Source organism: Diceros bicornis, chromosome 32 (assembly GCF_020826845.1).
Source record: "Diceros bicornis minor isolate mBicDic1 chromosome 32, mDicBic1.mat.cur, whole genome shotgun sequence".
Taxonomy (NCBI): Eukaryota; Metazoa; Chordata; class Mammalia; order Perissodactyla; family Rhinocerotidae; genus Diceros; species Diceros bicornis.
Window position 1 is genome coordinate 831,567 of NC_080771.1, and position 14,497 is coordinate 846,063.

At 42.7% G+C, this 14,497-nt stretch overlaps 1 protein-coding gene across 1 annotated transcript in view; it reads right to left on the minus strand.

Moving 5' to 3' along the window:
- The window catches only part of LOC131395923 (serine/arginine repetitive matrix protein 3-like), a 107,176-nt gene that overhangs the window by 57,718 nt on the left and 34,961 nt on the right, over positions 1–14,497 (minus strand). The window contains exon 3 of the mRNA XM_058527698.1: positions 4,667–5,133. Within this exon, the coding sequence (XP_058383681.1) occupies positions 4,667–5,133 (467 nt within the window). The remainder of the gene's footprint in view (positions 1–4,666; positions 5,134–14,497) is intronic.

Sequence of the window (14,497 nt, forward strand, 5' to 3'; positions counted from 1 at the left end):
AGACCTGAAACGATAAAACTCCTGGAAGAAAATATAGGCAGTACACTATTTGACGTTGGTCATAAAGGAATCTTTTCGAATTCCATGTCTACTGGGCCAAGGGAAACAAAAGAAAAAATAAACAAGTGGGACTTCAGATTAACAACCCACCAGCTGGGAGAAAATATTTGCAAATCATATACCCAACAAGAGGTTAATTTCCATAATATATAAAGAACTCACACAACTGAACAACAAAATAACAAACAACCCAAACAAAAAATGGGCAGAGGATATGAACAGACACCTCTCCAAGGAAGATATACAGATGGCCAATAGGCACATGAAAAGATGTTCAACATCACTAATCACCAGGGAAATACAAATCAAAACTACACTAAGATATCACTTTACAGCCATTAGAATGGCTACAAGCACCAAAACAAAAAATAGCAAATGTTGGAGAGACTGTGGAGACACAGGAGCCCTAATTCATTGCTGGTGGGAAGGCAAACTGGTGTAGCCTCTATGGAAAACAGTATGGAGATTCCTCAAAAAATTAAAAATAGAAATACCTTATGATCCAGCTATCCCACTTCTGGATATCTACCCAATGAACCTGAAATCTATAATCCAAAAAGAGGCTTATGCACCCCTATGTTCACTGCAGCATTATTCACTATAGCCAAGAAGTGGAAGCAACCCAAGTGGCCCTCAACTGATGACTGGATAAAGAAGATGTGGTATGTATATACAATGGAACACCACTCAGCCATAAAAAAGACAAAATCGTCCCATTTGCAACAACGTGGATGGACCTGGAGGGTATTACATTAAGCAAAATAAGCCAGAGAGAGAAAGACAAACACCGTATGATTTCACTCATAAGTGGAAGATAAACTAACACACAGAGAGAACTGTTTGGTGGTTACCAGGGGCAAGGAGGTTGAGGGGTGGGCATAAGGGGGGAAGCGATGCATTTATACAATGACTCACAAACAATAATGTATAATTAAACTTTCACAATGTTATAAACTATTATGACATCAGTAAAAAAATTTTTTTAAGTCTTTAAAAGAAACTCTGTGAATCAGTAAAAAAAACAAAAACAAAGAAACAAAAAACACTGTAATAAGAATAGACATATAGATCAATGGAACAGAATTGAGAGTTCAGAAATAAACACATCCATCTATGGTGTATTTTTTTGGTGAGGAAGATCGGCCCTGAGCTAACATCTGCCAATCCTCCTCTTTTTGCTGAAGAAGACCGGCCCGGGGCTAACATCCATGCCCATCCTCGTCCACTTTATATGGGACGCCGCCACAGCATGGTTTGACAAGCGGTGTGTCGGTGCGCGCCCAGGATCCGAACCTGCGAACCCCAGGCCACTGCAGCAGAGCACACACACTTAACCGCTTGAGCCACCGGGCCAGCCCCCTATGGTGTACTGATTTTCAACAATGATGCCAAGAACATTCAATGAGGAAAGAATAGTCTCTTCAACAAAGGGAGCTGGCACAGCTGGTTATCCACATACAAAAGAATAAAGTTGAACCCATACCTCACACCATATACAAAAATTAACTCAAAATGAATCAGGGCCGGCCCGTGGCTTGGCGGTTAAGTGCGCGTGCTCCGCTGCTGGCGGCCCGGGTCCGGATCCTGGGCACGCACCGACGCACCGTTTCTCTGGCCATGCTGAGGCCGCGTCCCACATACAGCAACTAGAAGGATGTGCAACTATGACATACAACTGTCTACTGGGGCTTTGGGGGAAAAAAAATAAAATTCAAAATGAATCAAGGGCATAAATATAACAACGAAAACTATCAAACTCTTAGATGAAAAAAGGGGTAAATCTTCATGACCTAGGGTTTGGCAACGGTTTCTTAGTTATGACACCAAAAGCACATACAAGAAAAGAAAAATAGATATACTGGACCACATCAAAATGAAACACTTTTGTGCATCAAAGGACACTATCAAAAGAGTGAAGACACCCCACAGAGTGGATTTTTGCAAATATTTGTAAATCAAATATCTGATAAGGGCCTAGTATCCAGAATATACAGAAACTCTTACAACTGAACAACAAAAGAAAAACAACCCAATTAAAAAATTGGCCGGGGGGGGGGGGGGGGAGGCGGCCCAGAGGCAACATGGTTAAGTTTATGCACTCCACTTCAGTGGCCCAGGATTCATGGGTTCAGATTCTGGGTGCGGACCTATGCACCACTCATCAAGCCATGCTGTGTAGGCATCCCACATACAAAAAATAGAGGAAAGTGGGGCCGGCCTGGTGGCGCAAGCGGTTAAGTGCACGTGCTCCGCTGCGGCGGCCCGGGGTTCGCTGGTTCGGATCCCGGGTACGCACCGACGCACTGCTTGGTAAGCCATGCTGTGGCGGCATCCCATATAAAGTGGAGGAAAATAGGCACCAATGTTAGCCCAGGGCCGTCTTCCTCAGCAAAAAAAAAAAGGAGGAGGATTGGCGGATGTTAGCTCAGGGCTGATCTCCTCACAAAAAATAAATAAATAAGGCCCAGTGGCCTAGTAGTTAAGTTTGGCGTGCTCCACGTCAGTGGCCCAGGTTCCCAGGTTTGGATCCAGGCGCAGACCTACACCATTCATCAAGCCATGCTGTGGTGGCAAGCCACATACAAAATAGAGGAAAGACTGGCATGGATGTTAGCTCAAGGCCAATCTTTCTCAAACAGAAAAAAAAAGAGGCAGATTGGCAACAGATGTTAGCTCAGGGCCAATCTTCCTCACCAAAAAAAAAAAAAAAGACAAGTACTGACATATGCTACAACATGGATGAACTAAATGCTAAACGAGAGAACTCAGATATCAAAGGACACATGCTATATGATTCAATTTACATGAAATATCAAGAATAGGCAAATCCAGAGAGACAGAAAGCAAATTAGTGGTTGCTAGGGGCTGGAGGGAGGGTGGAACAGGGAGTGGCTGCTTCATGGAAACAGGGTCTCATTTTGGAGTGATGAAAATGTTCCAGAACTCGATAGTGGTGATGGGTGTAAAACACTGTGACTGTATTAATACCACTTAAGGATACACTTTAAAATGGTTTAAATGGTGAATTTTATGTTTTACTACAATAAAAAAATCAATTGTATTTTTATATATAATTAATGAACACTGATAAAATGAAATTTTTAAAACAAGTCCACTTAATAGCATCCAAAAAATTAAATTCATAGGGGTAAATTTAACAAAATACATACAAAACCTGTAAACTGAAAACTACAAAACACTGCTGAGAGAAATTAAAGACAGAAAATTTCTCCTGCTGAGGGAGGGAACGTAAGAGAGGTAATACATTTTGAAAAGAAACACACATTAAGGTCTGCATTTTGGCATACAAGATGTCTTACAAATGGTTTTAACTGAGGGAGTTTTAAATAAACTGCTTTTTCTAGTTAGGAATACCAAATTTTACATATAAAGGAAACAGCAAAAAATTTTCTTCGTTGGGTTATGACATGTTAGTAAAGGGTTGACAAAACTCTTCATGACAAAAGAGACCTCTGGCTAACCTTCTTCTAGCCCTCCCACCCCCTCGACCTGACAAAGCTGGAATGTCGGCAGTGTTACTTGGCAACACTGCTGATGGTGAAAATGACCCCTGTTGGCATCTGGACTGAAGGCACCTGGTGCGAAGCGACAGTTCTGAGCTCCCCTAATTATACTATAATCATGCCACTCCCTGCAAAACCTTGGAAGCTAAGGCCTTGCTCATGGGCTAAGAAACAAGAAATCTCTAAGCCACGGGGACTCTTGCAACAACGAGCACGCTTTTGTTTCTTCACATCTGCAGTGTCCTCTGCAGGGGCAGAGAAAGGCCTGCTGGGAGCATCCTCACTGACCAGATTCTGCCAGGGTTCTAACCACGCGCAGTGTCTTCTGTCCTATCCCGGCCCTTCTAAGTTTAAACGCCTGAACCCTAGACCACTGCACGACCTAATAAACTCAGTTTAGAAAGCAGACCTAAAAGTTCAAGAAACTACATATAGGTAGGAATGGCAAATTTATCTTTTAAAAAGTTAGAAGACTACAAGAGGGGACCGTTTTAAGAGGGGAGCGCCTCGAAAAACAGGGCCTTAATGGGGACTTAGTATTCAATAGTGTTCTACTAAAAATTTAGACCAGATTAATGATTCGGGTTATGAAAATTACTAAAAAGCATATTACGATCGCCAATTTACTGAAATCTAAGAGGTAAACACCATTACGCTGCGGCCCCTTCTGTCACGTCAGCGTCCGCCGGGGCGCGGTGGGCAGTCTCGGGTCCACCGGACACGTCTGCGGCGGGAACAAAGCCACCCCACGGGCCGGGACGGGCTCGGGGAGCCGGGCGCCCGGACTCGCGGCCGCACGTCGGGCACCTGGCGGGGCACAGGGGCTGCCGGGGCCGTGCCGGCCCGCTCGGGCCGCTGTCACCGGAGCCGCCAGGCGACTCGCGGGGGCTCGGACGGCGCGCCCCGCCGGCCCTCGACACACCCACGCGCCCGCCCGGCGCGCCGCGCCGCAGGCCGGACCCGGCCCGTCTGACCGCTCCCCGGCCGCTCCGGGCCCCGCCGCGGACACCGAGCCCGGGCCGGCCCCCCGCCCGGAGCCACAGCCAACGGCCACCGCCCGCGCGCCCGGCCCCGGCGCCCACCTGTTGATCGCACTCGGGGCACGATTTGGTGGCCATCTTCACTTTCTTGGCTCGAGTTGCAGACATGCTCTTCTCCGGAGGCGGCGGCGGCGGCGGCGGCGGCGACTCGGGCTCCTCCCCCGTCCCTCAGCGGCCCGGTCTCCGCCCGCCCGGTCCTCGCGGGCAGACCGAGGCTCCGGCGGGGGCGCGCGCGTGCGCGCGCGCGGAGCCTGCGTGCCGAGGGGGCGGGGCGCGGCGTGCGCCGGCCGCGGACCGCGGGACGCACCCCCACCCCCACCGCGCCGGCTTCGCGCGCGCCCCGACTCTCACGAGAGACGGTCGGGATCGAGCGGCGGGACGACGGCTGCGCCTTCTCTCCGCCCGGCCGACCCGTGGGGGCGTGGCCTGGGCGGGACTCGGCAGTAATGGGCGTCGGGCTCGACCAACGAGTGCACAGATAGGGCGGGTCGTGGTGCTGGGCACGCGCCCTCCCCGGGAGGAAGGAGATCGAGTTGTGCAAGAGGAGGTGGAAGGGAAAGCGCTTAGCACAGATCCTGGCATTTCATCGACTCCAGTGAATGTTAGCAGGTCTAATCGCTGAGGAATTGTAATAGACGTTTGATTAACGCCCTGGACCCAGCGTCGGAGATTGACAGTTCATTCGTCTACTTAATAAAGAATTGCCTAAGGCCCACTGTCAAGTAAATTTGAATAAAATGCAGCGTCTGCCCTCAAGGAGCGCAGGCTAGCTATTTAGACCAGTGCTTACTGTCCACGAGGAAGGACCAGTTTGGTTTTTTATTTTAATCTATCAGTCACTGATAGATACTTACTAAATTAAGATAAAGATAAATTAGGGGCTGGCTGGTGGCCTAGCGTTAAATTCTTGTGTTCTGCTTTGGCGGCCCGGGGCTGGCCGGTTGGGATCCTGGGCGCAGACCTACGCACCGCTCACCAAACCATGCTGTGGAGACGTCCCACATAGAGCAACTAGAAGGACCTACAACTAGGATATACAACTATGAACTAGGAGCTTTGGGGGGAAAAAAAAACAAAGAAGAAAGGAGGAAGATTGGCAACAGCTAAGAAACTGTACACTTTGCTGAGAGAAAATTTGCCAGTTTTTATTACAGAAAATAGCTATTACACTGGTAACTTTTTGTCCTAGACTTGTAACTAAAGCTAAGTTATGAGTGAAATTTCTGTTCCGCATATTAAATGCCTGTAAGCACACTTTGAATAAATACAATGTGTATAAATATTTAAAGCTTTTGATGTGACAAATGAAATTGATTCTTGTTTAATCGTCTATCTAAACTAGGTTAGACTGATAACAGCACTACTTGCAGGGAAAAATTTGTCTAAACTATTTCTAAGTTCTCATGGTAGGAAAGCTGTCTCTTGAAGTAAGTTAATCGGAATGTAAAAATAGATTTTAAAGTAATTTCAGTAAATTTATGGTTCATTCTTAACCTTTATCCAAAACAAACTGATGATGTATTTTCAAAATTCATATTCAATTGTCATAAATGGCTAGGTCCAACAATTTGTAGCATACAGTAATAGTTAAAATTTAAAATGCCTTTCAATGAAAGACACGGATTCCAGATACATTATTTTTCTATGCCAGGATCTTCTTTTGAGGGAAAGTACTACTCAAACTGTTCTATCACATTTGTGAAATATTTAATTATAATTTTCACAAGTGTGCAATGTCAAGTTCATTATCGCTTTCATTGATGATTGTTGTTAAAATATGAAACATAAATAATATGTAAAATCACTGTTCTTCCAACTTTCTACTTAAATTTTTGTTCTTGTCTTAACTGCTGTATGCTGCATTCCTTCCTTCCATTAAAATATTAAGATCCAAATATATCCCACAAAATACTAGCAAGCCAAATTCAGCAACATATTAAAAGGTTATACACCATGACCAAGTGAGATTTATTCCTGGAATGCAGGGATGGTTTGACATACAAAAACCACTGAATGTAATAAACCACAGGAATGACATCAGCAAGACAGAATAGTTGTTTTCTGCCATCAAAGCAGAAGGCTTCCTTCCCCTCAAAGAACACTGGTTTTAACAACACCCATGGATAAGAGTACCTTTGTGGGAGTCTGGGAGTCCAGTGGAGAAGTTCTAGCTCATCCTTGGAGGAAATAAATAAATAAATAATCCAAGATTAGATGCATCGAAGATGGTAAGAGGAACAGTTTCACTTAGCTGTGTCTCCCTTCACACAGGGTAGCACAACTCAGTGCCAAGAGAGACCCCCTTGGCCCACAATTTCTCCAACAGTAGAAAGTGAGAGCATGTGAGTGACTGCCCAGCTTCCTCAGGTGTGTGGAACTCTGCCAAAGAGACCCACTTCTTTCTCATCCCATACAGAATACTGAGGTAAACTCCACAACTGAGGGTGGGGAGAGGCTGGGAGCACAGCAGGCAGGGCTTGGAATGCATTAAAGGGACACAGGTCCTACTAACTGCTTTGCAGACTCCATTAGGAGGACCACCCACAAACCGCTGGAGGGGCCTTGCCTGCAGATCCCTGCAACTGGCCCACAGGCACTCCCAACACTCCCCACACCTCACCCACATAATGCCCCCCCTGCTTTGTGGTCAGCTCCCTGTGGGTGCCCCTGAGGGTGGCAAGTGCAAGCATTGGCAGAGAGCTTATGAGCACACATAGAAAGCTGGCCCAACTCTGCAAGATTGGAAAAAAGCCAGCAACCTTGAACATTCACTACCACCGTAGGAAAAGTAAAGCAGAAACTGTCAGCTCTAGGTATGGCTTTGTAGGATTGAAAGAAGTCATACAATCCTAGAATGACCCCACCACCACTAAAAGGGAACAAGAAGTGTGGAGCAGGCCTATCCATATAAAAGGTCTGAGAAAGTCTCAGAATCCCTAGCCAGACTAACAGAAATTATTTCTCTCCCAAAGCCAGTCAGTAAAAACTCGAGGAGGTGACTGCTTCTTCAAATATTTATTTATTTATTTATTTTAGTGTGTGTGTGTGTGCACGAGGAAGATCAGCCCTGAGCTAACATCTATGCCAATCTTCCTCTTTTTTTGCTGAGGGAAGACTGGCCCTGAGCTAACATCCCTGCCGATCTTCCTCCACTTTATATGGGACGCCGCCACAGCATGGCCTGACAAGCGGTGTGTCAGTGCACGCCCGGGATCCGAACCCAGGCTGCCAGCAGTGGAGCGCATGCACTTAACCACTACGCCACGGGGCCGGCCCCTGACTGCTTCTTCAAATGCAAAGACAGCAATACAACACTTCAAGGAACATGAAAAATCAAGGAAATATGAAACCACCAAAGGAACACAATAATTTTCCAGTAACCAACCCAAAGAAATGGAGGTCTATGATTTGACTGATAAAGAATTCAGAATAGTTGCTTTAAGGGAGCTCAGTGAGCTACATGAAAAAACAGAAAGACAATTCGATGAAATCAGAAAAACAACACAAGAACAAAATGAAAGTTTTAGGAGAGAGATAGAAATCATAAAAAAGAACTAAACAGAAATTCTGGAGCTGAAGAATACAATGAATGAAATGAAAATTGCAATAGAGAACGTCAGCAACTGACTTCATAAAGCAAAAGAAAGAATCTGTGAACTTGAAGACAAGTCATTTGGAGTTTTCTATTCAGAGGAGAACAAAGAAAAAAAGAACAAAAAAGAGTGAAGATAGCCTACACGAATTATGGGATACCATGAAACAAAACAATTTCTGCACTATTGGAGTCCCAGAAGGAAAAGAGGAGAATGGGGCGGAAAGCTTGTTTTAAAAAATAATGGCTTAGGGGCCAGCCCGGTGGCGTAGTGGTTAAGCGTGCGTGCTCCGCTGCTGGCAGCCTGGGTTCAGATCCCGGGCACGCACCAACACACCGCTCGTGAGGCCATGCTGTGGTGGCATCCCATATAAAGTGGAGGAAGATAGGCACAGATGCGGGCCCAGGGCCAGTCTTCCTCAGCAAAAAGAGGAGGATTGGCATGGATGTTATCTCAGGGCTGATCTTCCTCACAAAAAAAGTAAAATAATATCATGGCTTAGCACTTCCCAAATCTGGAGAGAAATATTGACATTCAAGTTCGCGAAGCTCACAGGTCCCCAAACAGATTCAACCCAAAGAGATATTCAGCAAACATGTTATAATAAAACTGCCTAAAATCAAAGACAGAGAGAATAATAAAAGCAACAAGAAAAAAAAACTCCTCACCTACAAAGGAACTTCTATAAGGCTCAGTGTCTTTCTCTGCATAAGCCTTGTAGGCCAGGTGAGAGTGGGATGATATATTTAAAGTGCTGAAAGGAAGAAACTGCCAACCAAGTATACTTTACCTGGCAAAGCTGTCATTTAGGAATGACCGAGAGATGAAGAATTTCCCAGAAAAATAAAGGCTGTGGGAGTTAATCACCATGAGATTCGCCTTAAAGAAATGCTGAAAGGAATTCTCCAAGCTGAAATGAAAATATGCTAGTTAGTAACATGAAAACATATGAACAAAAAAACACTGGTAAATGTAAGAATATAGTGAAATTCAGAATACTCTAATACTATAGTATGGTGATGTGTAAATCACTTAACTTTAGTATATAGATTAAATGACAAAAGTATTAAAAAGCTATACTAAAATAACTTGTTGATGGGTACACAATATAAAAAGATGTAAATTGGGGCCAGCCCAGTGGCGCAGTGGTTAAGAGCGCGCTCTCCACATCTGACGGCCCGGGATTCGCAGGTTTGGTTCCCGGGCACACACCAATGCACTGCTTGTCAAGCCATGCTGTGGCAGCATCCCTTATAAAGTAGAGAAAGATGGGCAAGGACGTTAGCTCAGGGCCAATCTTCCTCAGCAAAAAAAAAAAAAAGAAGAAGAGGATTGGCATTGGATTAGCTCAGGGCTGATCTTCCTCACACACAAAAAAAACATGTAGGGGCTGGCCCCGTGGCTTAGTGGTTAAGTGCGTGCGCTCTGCTGCTGGCAGCCTGGGTTCAGATCCCAGGCACGCACTGACACACCACTTCTCTGGCTGTGCTGAGGCCGCGTCCCACATACAGCAAGTAGAAGGATGTGCAGCTATGACGTACAACTATCTACTGGGGCTTTGGGGGAATAAATAAATAAATAAATAAAAATTTTTAAAAAAGATGTAAATTGTGACATTGAAAACATAAAATGGGAGGGGGAAAAGGGTCACTTTTGTATCCAATCTAAGTTGAGTTGTTAGCTTAAAATATGCCGTTATAACTATAAGATGTTTTATATAAGCTCATGGTAAGAACAAGCAAAAATCTATGGTAGTTACCAAAAGACAAAGAGAAGGGAATCAGAGCATACCACCATGAAAAATCATCAAATCATAAAGGAAGACAGCAAGAGAGGAAAAAAGAACAAGGAACTACAAAACAGCCAGAAAGCCATAAGATGGCATTACCTGACAATAAGTCCTTACCTACCAATGACTACTTTAAATGTAAATGGATTAAATTATCCAATCCAAAGACAGAGTGGCTGAATAGATTAAAAAAACATGACCCAACTATATACAGCCTCCTGGAGACTCACTTCAGCATTTTTCTTTTTTTTTGAGAAATATTGGCCTTGAGCTAACATCTGTTGCCAATCTTCCTCTTTTTCTTTTCTCTGCAAAGCCCCAGTACATAGTTGTATATCCTAGTTGTAGGTCCTTCTAGTTCTTCTATGTGGGATGCCACCTCAGCAAGGCTTGATGAGCAGCGAGTAGGTCCACGCCCAGGATCCAAACTGGCAAACCCCGGGCTGCCGAAGCGGAACTTAACCAATGTGCCACTGGGCCGGACCCTCACTTCAGCTTTAAGAACACATAGGCTTGGGGCCGGCCCGTGGCTTAGCGGTTAAGTGCGCGCGCTCCGCTGCTGGCAGCCTGGGTTCGTATCCCGAGTGCGCACTGACGCACCGCTTCTCCCGCCACGCTGAGCCCACGTCCCACATACAGCAACTAGAAGGATGTGCAACTATGACATACAACTATCTACTGGGGCTTTGGGGAGAAAAAAGGAGGAGGATTGGCAATAGATGTTAGCTCAGAGCCAGTCTTCCTCAGCAAAAAGAGGAGGATTGGCACGGATGTTAGCTCAGGTCTGATCTTCCTCACAAAAAAAAAAAAAAAAGAACACATAGGCTCAAAGTAAAGGGATGGAAAAAGATATTCCATGCAAATGGAAACCAAGAGATCAGGAGTAGCTATACTTGTATCAGGCAAAATAGACTTTAAGTCAAAAACTATAACAAGAGACAAAGAAGACCATTATATAATGGTAAAGGGGTCAATTATCAAGAGAATATAACAATTATAAATATATGTACACCCAGCATCAGAACACCTAAATATATCAAGCAACTACTAACAGATCTGAAGGGTAAAATAGACAGCAATACAATAATACTTGAGACTTTAATACCCTACTCTCAACAAAAGATAGATCATCCTGACAAAAAATCAGTAAGGAAACATATACTTTAGACCTAATTGATCTGATAGACCTATACAGAAATTTCTTCCAACAGAAGCAAAATACACATTCTTCTCAAGCACACATAGAACATTCTCCAGCATAGATCATATGTTAGGTCACAACCCAAGTCTTAGCAAATGCAAGAAGATTGAAATCATACCAAGTGTCTTCATTGACCACAATGTTATGAAACAAGAAATAAATAAAAGGAGAAAAACTGAAAAAATAAAAAATATATGGAGGGGCCAGCCCCATGGCATAGCGGTAAAATGCGCACGCTCCGCTGCTGGTGACCCGGGTTCGGATCCCGGGCACACACTGACACACCACTTGTCAGGCCATGCTGTGGCTGATCCCATATAAAGTAGAGGAAGATGGGCACGGATATTAGCCCAGGGCCAGTCTTCCTCAGCAAAAAGAGGAGGATTGGCATGGATGTTAGCTCAGAGCTGATCTTCCTCACACACCCACAAAAATATATATATATATGGAAATTAACACCCTCCTGAACAACCAATGGGTAAAAGAAAATAATCAAAAGGAAAAATTTTAAAGTATCTTGAGACAAATGAAAATGAAAACACAAAAATACCAAAACCATGGGAAGCTGCAAAAGCAGTTCTAAGAGTGAATTTTATAGTGATAAATGCCTACATTAATAAAAAGAAAGATCTCAAATTTACAACCCAACTTTACACCTCAAAGAACTAGAAAGAAAAGAACAAACTAAGCCCAAAGTTAGCAGAAGGAAGGAAATAAAGATTAGAGCAGAAATAAATGAAATAGACACCAGAAAAACAATAGAAAATATCAACAAAACTAAGAGCTAGTGTTTTAAAAGATAAACAAAACTGACCTACCTTTAGCTAGACTAAGAAAAAAAGAACCCTCAAATAAGTAAAATCATAAATGAAAGAGGAGACAATACAACTGATACCACAGAAATACGAAACATCATAAGAGACTACTATGAACAATCATACACCAACAAATTGGATAACCTAAGGAAACAAATAAAGCCCTAGAAACATACAAGACTGAATCATGAAGAAATAAAAACTCTGAACAGACCAATAACAAGTAAGGAGATTGAATCAGTAATAAAAAATCTCCCAAATAGGAAAGCTCAAGACCAGGGTATTTCACTGGTGAACTCTACCAAACATTTAAAGAAGAATTAATGCCAATCCTTCTCAGGTTCTGCTAAAAGATTGGAGAGGAAGGAATACTCCTAAACTTATTTTACAAGGCCAGTATTACTCTGATACTAAAGCCAGATAAGGACACTACAAGAAAAGAAAATTACAGGTCACTATCCCTGATGAACGTAGATGCAAAAATCCTCAACCAAATACTAGCAAACTGAATTCAACAGCACGTTAAAAGGATTATACACCATGGTCCAATGGGATTTAACCCTGGGATGCAGGGCTCGTTCAACATATGCAAACCAATCATTGTGATATGCCACTAAACAATTAAAGGATAAAAATCTTATATGATCATCTCAATACATGCATAAAATGCATTTGACAAAATTCAACATCCTTTCATGATAAAAAGCTTTCTACAAATTAGGTGTAGAAGAAATGTAACTCACCATAGTAAAGGCCGTACATGACAAGCCCACAGCTGACATCATACTCACCAGTGAAAAGCTGAAAACTTGTCCTCTACGATCAAGACAAGACAAGGATGCCCACTCTGACCACTTCTATTCAACATAGTATTGGAAGTCCTAGCCAGAGCAATTAGGCAAGAAAAAGAAATAAAAGCAATATAAATAGGAAAGGAAGAAGTAGAATAGTCTCTGCATGCAGATGACCTGATCATATATAGACAGAACTCTAAAGACTCCAAAAAAAGAACTAATAAATGAATTCAATAAAATTGCAGGATAAAAAAGTCAATATACAAAAATCAGCTCCATTTCTATACACAAACAATAAACTGTCAGAAAGAGAAGTAAAGAAAATTCCATTGACAATAGCGTCAAAAGCAATAAAATACTTAGGAATAAATTTAATCAAGGAGGTGAAACTTCTCTACACTGAAAACTATAAGACATTGATAAAAGAAATTGAAGAAGACACAAACAAATGGAAGGACACTTCCTGTTCAGGGATTGGGAGAATTAATTGTTAAAATGTCCATACCATTCAAAGAGATATACAAATTCCATGCAATCCCTATCAAAATTCCAATGACATTTTTTACAGAAACAGAAAAAATAATCCTAAAATTTCTGTGGAATCGCAAGAGATGCTGAACGGCCAAAGCAAACCTGAGAAAGAAGCCCAATTGTGGTAGTATCACACATCCTGATTTCAAATTATATTGCAAAGCTATAGTAATCAAAACAGTATGGTACTGGCACTAAAATAGACACATAGACCAATGGAACAGGATAGAAAGCCCAGAAATAAACCCATGCATATACAGACAACTAATCTTTGACACAGGCACCCAGAACATACAATGGGGAAGGATTGTCTCTTCAGTAAATGGTGTTGGGAAACTGGATATACACATGCAAAAAAAATGAAATTGTACCCCTAAATTGCACCACTCACAAAAACTAACTTGAAATGGATTAAACACTTAAATGTAAGGCCTGAAACTGTAAAACTCCAAGAAGAAAACATAGGGAGAAAGTCCTGTGACATTGGTCTTGGCAATGATTTTTTGGGGTATGACACCAAAAGCACAAGAAACAAAATCAAAAATAAACAAGTGAGCTACATCAAATTAAAAAGCTACTACACAACAAAGCAAACAATCAACAAAATGAAGGGCTACTTATAGAATAGGAGAAAATATTTGCACACCATATACAGAAGGTCCCCAACTTACAACCGTTCGACTTACGATTTCTCAACTTTACAATGGTGCAAAAGTGATAGGCATTTAGTAAAATTTGATAGCCATACTTCAAATTTTGAATTTTGTTCTTTTCCTGGGCTAGGGATATGTGGTACGATGCTCTCTTGTGATGCTGGGCAGCAGCAGCCTCACAATCATGAGGTTAAACAACTGCTACACTGACAACCATCCTGTACCCATATAAGCGTTCTGTTTTTCACTTTCAGGACAGTATTCAATAAATTACATCAGATACTCAACACTTTATTATAAAATAGAGTTTGTGTTAGATGATTTTGCCCAATTGTAGGCAAATGTAAGTGTTCGGAGCACATTTAATGTAGGCTAGGCTAAGCTATGATGTTCAGTAGGTTAGGTGTATTAAATGCATTTTCAACTTATGATATTTTCAACTTATAATCGGTTTATTGAGACATAACCCCATTGTAAGTCAAGGAAAATCTGTATCT